Source organism: Babylonia areolata, chromosome 21, assembly GCF_041734735.1.
Source record: "Babylonia areolata isolate BAREFJ2019XMU chromosome 21, ASM4173473v1, whole genome shotgun sequence".
Taxonomy (NCBI): domain Eukaryota; kingdom Metazoa; phylum Mollusca; class Gastropoda; order Neogastropoda; family Buccinidae; genus Babylonia; species Babylonia areolata.
In genome coordinates, this window is record NC_134896.1 from 21,080,174 (window position 1) to 21,097,673 (window position 17,500).

Genomic DNA, 17,500 nt, shown 5'->3' on the forward strand with positions numbered 1-17,500 from the left:
GGTTTGTGTCCGTCCCCTCCATCCGGTCTCTCTCTCTCTCTCTCTGTTTTGTGCATGTGTGTGTGTGAGAGGGGGAGGGGTTGTGGGGGGGGGAGGGGGGGGGGGGGGCGAGATATTGTGACTCAGACACGTTTTATTGTCACGACACGAGAACTGACACCAAATGAGTGTGCAAACATGATGTGGTGAGAAAGGACAGGAAAGAATTATTTCCTGCTTTCAGCCTACAGGAAAAAAGATACATTCCTGTTGTTGTTGTTTTTTCCCCCCCGTGAGTGAGCCTCCATAATATCCACATACTCTGCAATCTGACTCTGCAAGCCATCATTGCCAAGAAAGAAAAAAAAAGAAAAAGAAAAAAAGAGAGGTAATTTGGACGTTGCATATAACTGTTCAGGTTTGGGGCAGCAAACAAAACCCATTTTAATCCTTCTTCCTGTCCCATGATTTACACACACACACACACACACACACACACACACACACACACTGCATATAAATATCCTTTAAAAATATTCTGGAGCATGCTATCACATGTCTGGTCGTGTGTATTCGCTCGTTAATATAACGTATTTTCATATTTAGTTATGCTAGACGTAATGTGTGTGTGTGTGTGTGTGTGTGTGTGTGCTTTCGTGAGCGTGCGTGGGTGGGTTGGTGGGTGTGGATGTGTGCTTTATTCGAATAATACGTAAATCAGTGACAAGGCCGGATAGCGAGAGGGTGGTAAGGGGATGGGATAGTGTATCTTGCTGTGTGATATAAGGATGTTTTGTAGTGCATATATTGTTTGAAAATGAGTTAAAAGCATATAAAGCATATATTGTAATCGACATCAGAATCACAACAGTTAAAACTTCACTCATGCAGAAAAATTCAGTGAGAGAGAGAGAGAGAGAGAGAGAGAGAGAGAGAGAGAGAGAGAGAGAGAGAATACTCACACACACACACACACACACACACACACACACACACACACACACACACACAAACACCAACACTCATTTGTCAATTTGCATGTTTTTTTTTTATTTCAATGTTTTTCAGTCGAATTATACACTGTACAAACTGATACCCTGTTCAAAAACAACAATAAAAAAAACACCCCAAAACGATCCACACAAACAAAAACAACAACGTAAAAGAAAATCAAGAATGAACCCCCCCCCTCCCCAAATCGCAGACTATAATATTATCAAGTACAGGTTGCGAAGAAAATGGACAGAGTTAAAATTTTTACGGGGACATAGCAAGCATGGGAAGGAAGAAAGGGGTGGGTGTGGTAGGGATATGGGTGCAAGATGGTGGTGGGGGTTAAGGGGGCAACAGCATCAGCAGCACCAACAACAACAAAAGCCCGAAAAAGACCGACGCTTCCACAGTATCGTCAACGACGCTGGCATCAACTGTTTCTCCAAATGACACAGGTTTAGTTGATGTCAACCACAAGTTCACTGTACAAGGAAGTAGTTCGCCGTATTGGGTTTGTCCCCAACGGGATGTAAGCATTGACAACCTAACGTCTTTCCGTGTTTTTTCTTTAATTTTTTTTAAAAACTCTCTCTCTCTGTATGTTTCGTGACATTTGATGATCATGCACCGAATGATGAAGCCACTTCGGCTTTACGTTTCCATATCTGTACTAATAACACAGCAAAGGCACAAGAGACACTTAAACCCCTTGACTGCCATAAACGTATTACGAACGTGCATAGTGACGTCACTGATGACGTCACCAGAAAATGGGAAATGGCTCTGGAAGGCTGAAAATGCACACAGTTTGTCCAGAGTGGTGTATCTTCAAATCATTTTCTCAGTTTTAGGCTTATTGTTTTGGATGTTTTATGACCTGAAACACCACTTTCTACTGTTTCCCCCCTGGCACTGAATGGGTTTTAAATCTTTGTTTGAAACGTGCCTTAGTTGCTGTTGGTGTTTGTTGCCCGTGACCCAGAAGATAGGCATAAAAGACCCACTGGATCAAGAAATATCGACAATCGTTATTTTGTTTTGGGAGTTGTTGCCCCTCCTATTAGTGACAGCAGTTGTTTTTGTGCAGCCGCAGAAGACGGTCGGAGGTAAGAGGTTCCGATAGGGACTGTTGCTGACAGCCTAAGCTGTCTGAGGGGGGTCGGGGGTGGGGGTGGGGGGGAGGGAGAGAGGGGAGGGGCGGCGGAGGGGGGGCGGGGTTCCACAGGCGATCGTAGGTTTGCTTTGCGTTAATTATGAATTCCCAATGTTCCCAGTTCTATAGAAAACATGGACTTAGGAAAATTAACTCAGCTAAGATCGCATGATGCATACCAGACCCGTGAGGAGCCACGGTGATTGACTTTATGAGTCGTGTGATTATGGGAGGGAAAAAGAAAGAAGAAAAAAAAAAAAAGAGCAAAAGAAAACAGAAACTACGACTCCCCGAAGCAATCAAAACTAGAAAGAAAACAAACGGAAAAAAAAGATGATTTGTAAAGTCTTTTGGAGATGGGGTTGGCTGCCAGTGGGATGGGATGTTGGAGCGGGGCTGAGTAGAACCACTCAACAATCGAGTTTTCACTGAAGTGGAGTGATGGTCTGGCGGGCAAAGAGCGCCGGTTCGACGAGAAAGCGAGAGTCCTGTGTTCGATTCTTACAAGGATGAGGAAATGTTAAACACCCGCCCCCCCCCCCCCCCATCCACATTCCTCTTCCATCTCCCTCGACCAGACCACGGGGGGTGTGGGTTGGGGTGATCTGGTGTTTGTCCTTCGGATGGAATGTTAGTCCTCGTGTGCTGCGTACACTCAGTGGACGTATAAGAACTGAAGGCAACCAGAGAGTTGTCAATGACTGAAATTCTGTCAGTGTCGAAAATTCACATTGATGAATTGACAGGTTCATTGAAGTTGGATTTGAAAAAAAGAGACGTGCATTGTAATAGCTTTTTAACAAAGGAATGTAGACTACATACTGTACGAAAACATTTCCTATAACACCATTTGTTAGAATATGCACTGCAATAGCTTATCAATAAAAGTAATATAGACAACACTCAAAAACATTTCCAATAACATATACTAAACTCACATACACATCCAGTCAACACACTTACCCCTCAGCAACTCCTTGCTCTCTCTTTCTCTTTCTCTCTCTATCTCACAGATCTCTCACATCTCTCTCTCACACACGCACGCACGTACTCACACGCACACACACACACACACACACACACACACACACACACACACATCAGGACACACTGGTAACAGCAACGCACCAGCCAAGCTATACTTCAGCATCACATCACAGAAGACAGCACTGTTAACACGTGGGTAATAAATACATTAATAAATAAAATGAAATAAATAAAAAGAACAATAGAATTTGACTACAGTACCGTGATAAAATAACAAATTCATAAAACACATAAAAATAATGCTACATGGAGTTTAAAATAGAAATGGCACTTGGAAGAAAAAATGTTTTGTACACATTATTTACATGGAGTTTCAAATGGAAATGGTACTTGGAACAAACAAAACAAAACAAACAAAAAGAACCAACAACAGAAAAAAAAAGAAAAGGAGAAGAAAAAAAAGTACGCATTTTTACATGGAGTTTCAAATTGAAATGGTACTTGGAACAAAAAAACCTTTTTGTTCACATTTTTACATGGAGTTGAAAATGGAAATGGCACTTGGACCCCCCCAAAAAAAATTTTTGTACACATTTTTTTCGTGCTGCGGGAAATCTGTATCGTCTATCAGAAGGTAAAATAACAATTTCAGAGTTGAGTGGGTGTTGTTATTTAGAATCTGTAAGGCTTTGCGTTTGACGGCATTTTGGCACAGATCACTGAGAGACAGCTGTTGAAGGCCTACTATCTTTCCAGCCAATCTCACTGTATGTGATAGCTTTGCCATACCCCCTACCCCCATATATTTATATACGAAGAAGAGATTTTAAGTATAAGTATACTTTCAGTGAGTCTTTTGTACACAGTTTTGGAGTATACTTTGGCTAACATGAAATGATTTTAGCTTTGTGAGAGGGAACAGTCATTGTTTAGCTTGCATACCTGATCACAACGAACGGATTAAATTTGTTCATCATATTTCACTCGTCATAGGAGGATGGTGGATATAGGAAAAGGTAGATAGATAGATAGATAGATAGATAGACAGATATACAGACAGACAGATCTATACAGAGAGAGGGATTGTGATGGAGAGAGAGAGAGAGAGAGAGAGAGAGAGAGAGAGATGTTTAACTGTTGCTTCCAATCGTCATCCTCCACCTCCACCTCCAACCCTCAAGAAGTTTAAAATCATTACAGAAGGAGATCAGAAAAGAGAGTGAAAATCAGACTGACTGGTGGTTGTCGTTTTCAATAAATAGTTGGCTTACACCCAAGAAGGATGTGGGGGTGGGGGCTGACATTCATGAATAAACGGCAGTCTGGAGTTCAGCTATTATACACACACTTAAACTGAAACACCCACTCACCAAAATCTGCTCAGTATGTGCATAACACACACACACACACACACACACAAACACGCGCGCGCACGCACGCACGCACACAAAGAGAGATAAAGACAGAGAGAGCGAGAGAGAGACAGGGAGAGAGAAATGGACAGACAGAGAGGGTGGAAGACAGGCAGGCAGTTTAAACATAATGTTCACGCTGAGGAAGGATTTCATTTAGAGCCAGATGAAGACGCCCCCAGAAGGAAGCCACAGCGTCGTCTTGCACCTGCCATTGAATGTACGTCGTCGTCTTCAGCACCGCCATCATAGCTGACGTCATCTGACGCGAGATGACATCATCCACACACACTACGATCAGAGCGTCATCGTGGTCCATGACGTGAGACAGACACATGTTCAGCTCAAACTGACACCACTGACTGCGCACAAAGTCGGCGGAGAAGACCATGAGGATCTTCTTGCTGCTGTCCACGCTCTCCACGATGTTGTCCACGATGTTCTTGCCCAGGAGGAAGTCCCTCTCGTGTATGCAAAGCCTCAGGCCTAGCTCGTTCTCCAGCTTGGGCATCAGCTGCTGGCGGACCCACAGTAGGTCCTCCGAGGCGTAGGACACGAACACGTCGTAGTCAAAGTTGTTGTTCAGGAGTCGCTGCGCTCTGAGATCGTCCCTCCCGCGGAACACCTCGTACATGAGCAAGCGGATGTGCCATCTGAAGCGGAAGACAAGGGAGACCAGCACCAGAGTGGCGATGACGACGGAACAGGCCTGAATGATGAACAGGCTGACCTCTCGGCTGAGCAGACACGCCTGGTCAATCATGGAGAAGTTGGCCAACGCCATCTGTGGAATGTTCTGACACGTGTAGCTGCTTTCATCGAGCACACGTCCACTGAAGAGCTTCTGGTCTGTCAGAAACCAGTGTTGAAACCACAGCAGTTCACAGGAGCATTGGAACGGATTCATACCAAGTGTCAGGGCTCTTAGACCACTCCGTGTGTTCTCGCTGAAGGCGTGTTTGTCGATTGTTTTTATCTTGTTGTTGGAAAGGATCAGAATTGATAGTCTTTCAAGGCCGTCAAATGCCCCATCAGGGATACTGGTGATAATGTTATTATCAAGATGTAATATTGCCAAATTCTGAAAGTTAGCAAAAGTCTTGGTTGTAAGCACCTCAAACTTGTTGTTCGAAAGGAGTAGAGTAGTCAGTGACTTCATGTGTCCAAATAAAGATAGGAATCTTTGCTCATTCACGTCTGAGAAGTTATTTGAACTCAGATATAAATCTCGAAGGTTGTGACAGTTCGCAAAAGCACGTTGTCCGATTGACTCACGATCAGCGAATTCCAGTTCGTTTTGACGGAGATCGAGCTCTTTTAAATTCGGATTATCAAAGGCGTGGTCCCGAATTTTTGTGTTTACCTTAAACATATCCCAGTAACTGGCCTGATGCTGAAGGCGCAGTTTTTCTAAAAACGGGAACTTGAGACTACTAAATGTGCCAGTGGGATACATTTTGACAAAGTTGAAAGACATATCGAGAGTCCTCAGTGAAGGCAGGCAAACATCCGCTGTGGAAAGTTCTTCAATACGATTGTGTCGCAAGGCAAGAAACATCAAAGATGGGAACATTGATCTGCCCTGCTCTAGGCATGTTCTGGGAAATCCTCGCAGTGTGTTGCCTGATAAATCCAGGGTGGAAACCAGCAGCAGAGGGCATGAAGATGAAATTTGTTTAAAGTCACACTGGGCAAGATAAAGCTGGTGTACAGACTCAAGAGGACATAATCCTTCTAGGTTATATGTCCCTCCATGTGGATTTGAATTTAAGGTCAATCTGTAGAGCGAAGACGTGGTGGTATTTTTGAAGAGGTCAGCTGAAGGAGGAGGGAGATTGCAGCCTGATGCCCGAACAAATCCTAAGGTTCGTATGGATACCACTTCTCTAAGAGACTCAGGCAGGAGTGCTTTGTTTTCATTCAGACACAACGAATTTAGTTTTTCCATGGACCTGAACAGACTGCGAGGGAGCCAGGTGATATTGTTGCGGGAAAGATCTAATGAAAAGACGTGTGTCACATTTGCAAAGAAGTCGCTGGTCAGAATGTCCGAGGTGAAACTGTTGCCAGATAAATCCAAAGAAACGACGTCGTCAGGTAACTTTGGAACATAGGTCAGCTTTCCTCGGTGACCCGAGCAGTCTGCTTTTTGTGGCCTGCAGCGACATAGGTGATCCCCACAAGGGCTTTCGGGGGAATCAGTGACCCCCGTGACGTCGTGGAATGACGCGAAGGGACCCACCACCTCACTAGTACCACCGTAAATGCGCGCGATCGTGAAAATTAAACAACACAGCCACCACATCAGACACATCGGTGCCCGTGCCATACTCACTAGTAGTGTCTGTGCAGCTCACACGGATTGGGGGTAAAAACAACAACAACAACAACCCCAAAACTTTCGACGGAATTCAGTTCAAAGATCAAACCACCGCGACCACAAGTGAAGGAGAAGAGGACTGTGAAGAAACGATGACAGAGGACACTCAAAAGTTCGAAGAAAGACGCGCGATTGGAGAGAAAGAAAGAGAGGGAGGGAGAGAGACAACTTATTAGAGACACAATGGGCTTTTCCTGAGCGCCGGTTATGACCCTGCGGACAGTACAGACGACAAGAGATAGACTCAGCTGTCACTGACACACGCTAGTTCTGTCAAAGTGTTTTGAGAGTGAATTGACACGCCAACGGCAGTTTCGCCGGATGAAGACGACAAGGAAATGCCCGGTAGTTGGGACCGCCGCTGACTTGTCTCATCACGTGGCACAATAGAGTCAGGGACAGTCACCCTGTGTTCCTGGAGTTTTGTCGACGGTGCATTCACGATGATGCAGAAGTTTCAGTTTCAATGGTGCGTGAAAGCGTGTGGAGTGATGCATAATACGCTGCATTATGTGGAAGGTGATAAGAGGACATGAAAGGCAAAGAGATGGGTGAGTGAGGAGAGAGAGAGACAGAGAGAGAGAGAGTGGGGTACACCACATGAACCCCCTTCGTGCGTATACGCACGCGGAAGATCGATCACGCACGTTAGAGATAATGTAATCCGTGTCTTAGAGTTCGGTGCGTTAATGGAAACACAGAAATACCCAGCACACAGCAGTCACCACGGCAAGAATCACTGGCAAGTTTATGGCGGTCTGTGTTGAGTGAAGAAGATAGACACGAACGGTAATCTAACAAAATATGAGTGAACGAGAACTTTACTACTTTTGCTATGGTTACTCTGCTTGTTTATTGTTGACAGAGTAGTTGCGTTTTAGAAGCAGACGATCGGGCACTGCCTCTTTAAATAGTTGCATTGCGGACTTCTCTTCTTTTGTCTTCGTCTGTCTGTCTTGCGCGCGCGCGCGCGCGCGCACACACACACACACACACACACACACACACTAGCACACACACAGAAAGCGTGCCACACCCACATAAGCATCTGCACTCACTCACTCATACACACACAGACAGACACACACACACACACACACACACACACTGAGGGAGAGGCAGAGAGAAAGACAGACAGACAAGGACAGGCAGGCGAACAATAACCTTCTGACTAGAGAGTCATTTCCGAAACATGCTTGACTCCTCCAATGACCTGACCACACCAAATAACCATTGTTCCCATCAGCCAATCACAACGGATTGATTAAGGAAACACATGCGGAAAAAACAGGGGGGGGGGGGGGGGGGGGAATAAAAGAAGAAGAAAAAACAATGAAAAAAAGGCGCTTGTGTGTATGTATGTATGCATCTGTGTATCAATGCATCTATATGATATTTATGTATGCATATGTATATATGGGCGGATGAAGATGAAGATGTAGAAAACTACATCATCCGACGGTTCCGAGATGTTTTTCTCCTCCCCCCCCCCAACCCTCCCCCCCTTTTTTTTCCTTGTGTTTTAAAAAAATATTTTTTCTCACCTTCGACCGCACTGTGGAAATGAAACTGAAGCAATAAAGCCAAGCCCGCTTTCGCGGCGAAAGTTCACAGTTTAAGTTCCTAGTTTGGTGTCAGGGCCGGGTGACGGGGGCACTCGTCCAGTGGAAACAGAACACTGGACTCCCGACTTGAGGGTCCATGGTTCGATCCTGGTATCGGCGACTGGTGGGTGAAGGCATAAGATAGGCTCTCTCTCTCTCTCTTCCCCCCCCCCACTCCTCCCGCCCATCCCCCCGCCCCTGATTTCCTAGACTATGTGCCGACCTATTAGTCTAGTTCCTTTTTTCTTTTCCCATGTATGCTTACATACGTATGCAGAAGATCAAATTTGCGCTTTAGATATATCGAAATCCCCATGTCAGCGTTTGACTGGTTTTCAGACGTTCTAGAAAAATGAGCATGGCATCCAACATGGCGGGTACAAACGGCCATGCATGTTCTAAAGCCTAGTAGTCGTTAATTCGAGTGAACGTGAAAGTTGCAATGCATCGAAATCGGGAGGAGAAGAAGAAGAAGAAGAAGAGTGCAAAAAAGGATCCCCGCATCCCAGGCCCCCATTCCCAGTTGGATTTACCCCCCCCCCCTCCCGACTCTCTTAGTGGATGTGGTGGTCATTCTAGGCCAGCTTGACTACTTACTTACTTAATCCTCTTCATTCCAGTCGGAATATAGGGCCCGCACTGCAGATCTCCATCTCACTCTGTCTTGGGCTGTTCTCTTGCCTTCACCCCAGGTCATGTTGCCTGTAGAGTTCTTCTCTAGGTGGTGACTGGTCGTCCCCTCTTCCGCTTCCCCTGTGGGTTCCAGTCCAAGGCGTGGCATGGAATGTGGGTCTGTCCTCTACGCAGGGTGTGTCCAACCCAACCCCACTTCCTCATTTGGATACCCTTGGTGATTTGGTCCTGCTTCGTCCAGGCCAGCTTGAAGTGACTCACAAGTATAATAGAGAAGAGGAGGGGGGGGGGTCCGCTATTTAACACACACACACACACACACACACACACACACACACACACACACACACACACACACACACACACACTGTTTAGTTTCAGTAGCTCAAGGAGGCGTCACTGCGTTCGGACAAATCCGTATACGCTACACCACATCTGCCAAGCAGATGCCTAACCAGCAGCGTAACCCAACGCGCTTAGTCAGGCCTTGAGAGAAAAAAAAAAGAAAAAAAGAAAAAAAAGAAAAATGCATAAAAAAGAACTACTACTACTAATAATAATAATATGTATAAGGCGCAAAAACTTGATGAAGTCAACTATAAGCGTAAAAAAAAAAAATAAAATAAAAGACAACAATGATGATAAATAAGCAAATAAATGTAAAACATGCAGACACACATTCACACATACACACACATACGCATAACAGATATGCTCCAAACATGCAGTTTCACAGATATGAAACCACAGTCAAATACACATAAACGTACATGAGCCCCAACACACACACACACACACACACACATTACCCTGCACCCCCTTTATCCCCCTCCTCCACACACTCAGTTCTAGGCTACGTATCGCAGCTTCCACGGCACACACACACACACACTGTTGATGCAGCCTATCCGATTAACAAGGGGTAAAATCATTTGTTCCAACAATTGCACTGACGCAGGAATAAAACTGTGCTTTATTTTTTCTAAAAGTTAGTTCTGAAAGTCCTGTAGCACCTCAGAGAAAGTAAGTTGATGTATTAGCCGAATCTGTATGGGGCCGCTACTGCTTTTTGGTCTGCCATTACAAGGACACACGGCTGAACCTATATTCGAGTTACCAGTTGTCACTGGTTCCGGCCTTTCGTATCATTGTGTGATTTGGGCGGAAATGACGCGTTACTCGCCCCTGCCATAACAATGTGTTAAAAAAAAAAAAAAGCAAAAAAAAAAAGAAGCTTTCGAATAGCAACACAATTAGACAGATAATATGTCCCAACCAGTCATCGCGTTGATCTTCTGGGCAGCCCGGTGTATTGTATTGTGTTATCTTTTGTCACAACAGATTTCTCTGAGTGAAATTCGAGCTGCTCTCGCCCGGTGGAGAACGCACAGTGCACCGCCACATTTTCTGATGCTCATTGCAAGTGTGTTTGTTTTTCAGCCGAAGTAGATTTGGGGACATAATTTTTGTCAGAGACAACGCTTTTATTGCCGTGGGTTCATATGTTCTGCGTGCGCAAAGTGCATGCTGCACATGGGACCGCGATTTGTCGTCTCATCCGAATGACTAGCGTTCAGTCCACCGCACTCTGGCGAGTGTGGGATTCGATTTCGCCCCGTACCGTTAGATTCTCTCACTTCCTAGGCGGTTGTTTAACCACTAGGCCACCACTCTCCTCACATCATAGCCCTTCCGTTGACATTGAGTACGATCAGAACCCGCATTCAGTATTATACTTTCAGGCATCCTCAAATCGTTGAAGGAGGATTTGCAACAACAGGAGAAGACGAAACGTCAGTGGTCTTATATTAATATGTCATCTCTTCATCATGAAAGTTTCAACGAAAATGGTCTTTAGACGAAATGTAAACGAAAAAAAAAAAAAAAAAAAAAATCCACCAGAATCGTCTTTCTTTTTGGTGACATTAGGAAGGAATCTATGTATGTATGTGTGTATGTATGTATGTATGTATCTGTCTATCTATCTGTACACATATGTGTGTGTGTGCGTGTGTGTGTGTGCGTGTGTGCGTGTGCGCGTGCGTGTGTTGTCCCGCCATCGGTTTTTCCTGCGTTCGTTCGTCCTCAGTGTGACTTCCTCCTGTGAACGCTCTGTTTCTTTCTCTGTCCTGAGTTTCAGGACAGGAGTGCACTTTAAGTGGGCTTTGGGGTCATGTTTTACATAGCATACCTACAGGGCCACCCTGACAAATCGGTCATTTACGAAAGGAAGCGAAACTTCGTGCAGGTGTTGGACTCTGGACAGCGTTCTCAAATGGAGTACTGCTGAACCCGCTTAAACGAGTACGAATGCACGAATACACACAGTTTATTGACTATACTTCGGTACAGAGATTTGCTTTTGGGCAGCAGCACGTGCCCAGCGTAATAAAATGAAATAAGATAAAACAAATGAAAAATATTATGAAAAGACAAATTGGAAGGCACCAGACAATATAGTTTAGTTCAGTTCCGTTTAGTTACTCAACTTAGGAGGCGTCATTGCGTTCGGACAACTCCATATACGCCACACCACATCTACTAATCTACGGTACACAGTACTATCTCACTCACTCACTCATTCACACACACACACACACACACACACATACACGCACGCACGTACACAACCACACGCACGCACGCTTGCACTCACACTCACACACAAACACACACACACGCTCACACACACACACACACACATGCACACAAAGACGGGCAGAGAGCTTACAGAGAGAAGAGGATAGAGAAAGAGACTCGTAAACAGAAACACAGAGAGAAAGAGAGATAGATGCGTGGCATGTGTGTGTGTTGGCTAGCATTCACGTGTGTGTGTGTGTGTGTGTGTGTGTGTGTGTGTGTGTGTGTGTGTGTGTGTGTGTGTGTGTGTGTGTGTGTGTGTGTGTGTGTGTGTGTGTGTGTGTGTGTGTGTGTGTGTGTGTGTGTGTGTGTGTGTGTTAGTGTTACTCCCGGAGCGTTTTATTTGGTTATATAATACTCTTTATGTCTTCCTGCTTTTCCCGATGTTTACTTTCCTCGGATATCCCGAAGGGGGTGAAAGCAATAAACATCATGGTACATTGTACTGTTGGTGTGCGTGTTTGAGTGCGCGTGTGGGCCTTGTGTGCGTGCGTGCGTGCTTCTGTGTGTATGTGTGTGTGTGTGTGTGTGTGTGTGTGTGAGCGAGAGGGAGATAGAGAGGTAATTTGTTTTCATACTGTACTTGCCTGTGTGTGGGTATGTGTGTGTGTGTGTGTGTGTGTGTGTGTGTGTGTTTGATATAGAAAGTTATATAGATAGATAGATAGATAGATAGACAGATAGATAGATAGAGAGATAGAGATAGATAGATAGATAGATAGAGAGAGAGACAGACAGACAGACAGATAGGCAAATAGACAGTCAGACAGAGAGACAGTGTATGTGCGCGCGCATAAGTATTACTCAGTAAACTGGTATTGATGGGTGTATGTTTCCTTCACACACACGTGTATATGTGTATTACAGAAAGTATGGTAAGCCATGATGATTATACATGCTTTATCCATGTGTGTCTGTCTATCTATTTATTCACACAGCTTATAGTTTATAATCTAGCATGTGTCGTGTGCGTGCGTGCGTGTATGTGTGTGTGTGTGCGTGTGTGTGTGCATGGGCGCGCGTGTGTGTGCGTGTGTTTTTACGTGTGTCTGTGCACGCGCGCGCGCCACACGTGCAGACGAGGGGTCAGGGTCGGTGGATGTGGATGTGGAGGGGGAAGGCAGCTACCTGACGGCAGCCCTGGGCAACACATGGAGCCACTGCGTCAACACCCGTCTGCTGCTGCAGTTCCGCCACACCGCTCCTGCCAGACAGGTCTGTACGGCGACAACAACGACGACAATGACGATGACGATGACCATGATGATGATGATGATGATGAGTATACAGATCGCAGCAGCAGCACCACCACCACCAACAAAGACAACAACAATGACGATGACCATGATGATGATGATGATGATGATGAGTATACAGATCGCAGCAGCAGCACCACCACCACCAACAACAAAGACAACAACAATGACGATGACCATGATGATGATGATGATGAGTAAACAGATTGCAACAGCTCCACCACCACCACCAGCAAAGACAACAACAATGACGAAGATGATGATGATGATGATGATGATGATGATGAGTAAACAGATCGCAACAGCACCATCACCACCACCACCAACGCCAACAACAATGACGATAACCATGATGATGATGATGATGATGATGAGTAAACAGATTGCAACAGCTCCACCACCACCACCAGCAAAGACAACAACAATGACGATAACCATGATGATGATGATGATGACGATGAGTAAACAGATCGCAATAGCTCCACCACCACCACCACCACCAACAAAGACAACAACAATGACGATGACTATGATGATGATGATGATGATGATGAGTATACAGATCGCAGCAGCAGCAGCACCACCACCAACAACAAAGACAACAACAATGACGATGACCATGATGATGATGATGATGAGTAAACAGATTGCAACAGCTCCACCACCACCACCAGCAAAGACAACAACAATGACGATAACCATGATGATAATGATGATAATGTTGATTGCAATGAATTATGTTGATTATGATAGTACTAATGAAATATTATTAATGTGATGATTATGACGGTGATGATGATTTTTATCATCACCATTATTATTATTATCACTATCATCATCATTATTATTGTTAGAAGTAGTAGTAGTAGTGGTAGCGTGTGTGTGTGTGTGTGTGTGTGTGTGTGTGTGTGTGTGTGTGTGTGAGTCTGTGTGTGTGTGTGTGTGTGTGTGTGTGTGTGTGTGTGTGAGTCTGTGTGTGTGTGTGTGTGTGTATATATATATATATATGTGTGTGTGTGTGTGTGTGTGTGTGTTCCAGATTCTCGTGGCCAAATCCCCCGTGGCTCCGTTCACGTGCTTTGACTTCACCATCACCAGCAAAGGAGTCGAGCAGGAGGGTGAGTTTACCGACAGGGTCATGTATACGCTCACGTTCACACACACACACACACACACACACACAGACACACATGCACTCAAACACACTCACACATACACACACACACACGCGCACGCGTGCACGCACGCACACATACACACACACACACGCGCGCGCGCTCATACATATGCGGACGTTAAATGCGTATGTGCACACCACACGCGCTAGCGATTTAAACGTGCAGTTTATTCATTGTGGGAGTGGTTCTAACATCATCTCTTTATCTTACTTGCGCTTAGTTTCCTCAGATTATCTATAACTGAACGAGCGTTTAAAAAGAAAAAAAAAAAAAAGAAAAAGAAAAAGAAAAACCAACAACCCCCCCCCCAAAAAAAAAACCCAAACAAACCCCACCTCAAATGCCGAACGTGCAATGTTTAGTATTTCGTTAATTGCACTGAAGCTGAATTTCAACGAGCGTGGAATTTGCCTTTCGTTCGCTTCTTTAATTAATGGCGAATTAAGTTTCCCTGCCTGTATAATTTCTTTTCAGCGACTTTTTTTTTTATTTTTATTTTTAAATCACCTCACCTAATAACTGTTTATCTTGCACGGTCACAGAGGGTGGGTTTGGGGGTTAGGTTTGGGGGTTAGGTTTGGGGCGGGAGTTAGCTTTCGAACTGATCTTTGAAACTCATCTCCCCTCCCACCCAACCCCTCCCCCCACACCCCAGCACTCCACCTACCACCCAATCCCGGCCCAGTTTAAAAAAAAAAAAAAAGAAAAAGAAAGAAAAAAAGAAAGAAAGAAAGAAAAAAAGTCTGATTTCCTCGTTACTCGTTTTTCCGCACCATTTCGGATCCCGGGGGCTCGCGTTTCGCCAAACAAGAGAGCTGGGTGCACGTGCTGGCATGATTATAGACGCATCAAAACTCCGTGGGAGCGCTGATCCGTTCTGGAGTGGAGTGCACTTCCAAACAGCAGGTCTGGGGGATCATGGTGTGTGATGGCTGGTGGGTAGGTAAGGGGGCTGCTGGCCTTTATATACCATACCCCCTTCCCCCACCCCCGCTCCCCCCTTCCCCCTCCCCGACAGTTGACAAGGAACCAAGTCAAAACAGTACACTCGTGGATGAAGGAGGGAGGTGGAGTTGGGTAGGGTGGTCGGGTGCTTCACCCTGTTCCTTCCGCCCCCTCACCTCCCTGAACCCCCCCCCCTGCCCCCCACACTCCCCTCCCTCTCTACTTCTTGTCTCTCCTTTGACTGAAAGAGCAAGGAGCACTCACTAACTCATTCACTCTCTCACTCGCTTGCTCGCCCAGACACAAGGCAGCAACCAATACCACCCTTGGGAGGGGGAGCGAGGGGGGAGCGGGATCGGGGGTGGGGGTGGGGGGCGAGGGGGGGGGGGAACCAGAGACCATTCTACGTTCTCTTGGGGAAACCGATGTTGGTTGGTTGGTGGGGTAGGGTGAGTAACGCTCGGTATTAAACCCCCCCCCCCCCCCCTAAAAGTGACGTCCCTTGGTTCTCAGTGAACGCCGCTGCAGCTCTGGAGTGAAGATAATTAGTGTGGTAGAACTTTTTTTTTTCTTTCTTTATTGTTTCTGTCTTCAATATCTTTCCTTTCTTTCTTTTTCTTTTCCGTTATTTTTTCTACTTCTTCTTCTCTCGCTCGCCTATGTCTCGGTGTTTTTGTATTAATTACTGTCACGAGAGAAAGGAAGCGCCACCCACGGATAGTTTAGCAGAAGAGACTCTTCATCACGCGCAGACAGTTCCACGTGGCATTTCAGTTAAAAGAAACAAAACAAAACACAGCAAAACAAAACAAAACAGCTAGGAGGGCTTGGGAGGGGGTGGGTGGGGGTGTGAAGTTAAATGTCAGACGCTATTGCGTTTTTAAGTTGCTGGAAAGTTGGCCTGGTGGGATTCGCAGTGGTGGACTTGTTACACGCTTTGCGAATACCAGATAGGATTCGTTTCTCAGGGATTGTTTCTCGGGCTGGGGGCTGGGTGGAGGGAGGGTGTGTGGGGGGTGAAGGAGGAAAATATATCTGGAGGAGGATAGACAAACACGTTTCCACCCGGAACCAGGCTTTGTGTCATCAAACTTCACATCTGCGTAAAGTTTTTTCTTATCACTTTCTTCCGATCTCTCTCCATTTACGAGCCGAGAAAGAGAGACAGAGCAAAAACATACACATCAACGCAAGGTGTATCACCGGAGCCCCCGCTGTTGTAGAAGTGAAAAAAAAGAAAGAAAAAAAGGTTAAAGGCAATTTGGCGACTGAAAAATATATGCTGGGAGAAATGGGGAGGTTAGATTCAACAGATAGAGTCCGAGCTTATTTATTTGTCAGCTCGGAGGCAGGAGAGGGAGGGTTTTTTCGTTTTTCGGTTCGTTGTCGACGGCGGGCGGTGGGTGTGGTGGGTGGATGGGAGGGTGGGTGGGGGCGTTGTAGGTAAGGACGCGGTCTCTTTTCATGAACCTTACTGGGTGGCGAATGATGTCGCTCTCATAACTCCCCAACCCCCACCCCCGTCCCCCTCCACTCCCTCCGAGGTGAACAAGGTCAGGGGAGATAAACGCAAGTTGACGTCAATTGGAAGTGAAGTTTCTGACGGCATGATAAATGGAGCTCGTCATCCTCTTGCTCTGGTTCCTCCGGTTTTGTTGTTTTTGTTTTAAATACTTCTGGCAAAGACGCAGAGAATTTGGAATGAAAAGAGACGAGAGAAGCCGGGCCAAGGAGTTTTTGTGTCGATTACAAGCACAGATAGCGTAAAGAAAAACTCAGTCTGTGTCGCTTTGTTTATTGCTAAAAACCGCCAGGTGTATGTATGATAATTACAGGCGGGGGTAAAAAGAGACGCCTCACGATGCCGCTACATCCAACAGTAAAGTGAAGGAGAGACGAGCATTATACAGCCTTGCACTCTGCAACAATCGTGATGAAAACAAACAAAACAAACAAACAAAAAAAAAAAAAAACCATGATGGAGAGGTCGGCCCAGGTGACACCCTTGTCGCTAAATGTCTTTCTACCGATTGTGTCAAAAAAATAACAAAACAACAACAAAAAGAAAAACAACAACAAAGAAACAAAGCAACCCCCCCCCCCCGAAAACCCCCCAAAACAAAACAAAACAAAAACAACAACAAAAAACAAAAAAAACCCAAAACAAAACAAAACAACAACAACAACAAAAACCAAACCAAACAACAACAAACTAACAAAAGAGAGAGAAGGAATGAAGAAACTTTTCGTTGTTGTTGAGAAGGGAAATGGAATTAGCGTATAATAATATTATTATTGACTTTTTATTTTATTTCATTTTCATGTTAATGCTTTACACAA

The 17,500-nt window shown here is 45.3% G+C and overlaps 2 protein-coding genes across 2 annotated transcripts in view; one reads left to right on the forward strand and one right to left on the reverse strand.

Annotated features, from left to right (window-relative positions):
• The window catches only part of LOC143296111 (DNA repair protein RAD51 homolog 2-like), a 95,522-nt gene that overhangs the window by 59,174 nt on the left and 18,848 nt on the right, over window positions 1-17,500 (forward strand). The window contains exons 8-9 of the mRNA XM_076607890.1: window positions 12,860-12,996; window positions 14,077-14,155. Of these exons, the coding sequence (XP_076464005.1) occupies window positions 12,860-12,996; window positions 14,077-14,155 (216 nt within the window). The remainder of the gene's footprint in view (window positions 1-12,859; window positions 12,997-14,076; window positions 14,156-17,500) is intronic.
• LOC143296110 (toll-like receptor 2 type-1) lies at window positions 3,601-7,343 on the reverse strand. Its single transcript, XM_076607889.1, has one exon. It carries the CDS (start codon window positions 6,851-6,853, stop codon window positions 4,646-4,648), a length of 2,208 nt encoding a protein of 735 aa, XP_076464004.1. The 5' UTR covers window positions 6,854-7,343; the 3' UTR covers window positions 3,601-4,645.

Bases quoted from the DNA above. Each gene is read 5' to 3' on its own strand.
- LOC143296110 (XM_076607889.1), bottom strand. From the start codon at position 6,853: ATGGCACGGGCACCGATGTGTCTGATGTGGTGGCTGTGTTGTTTAATT.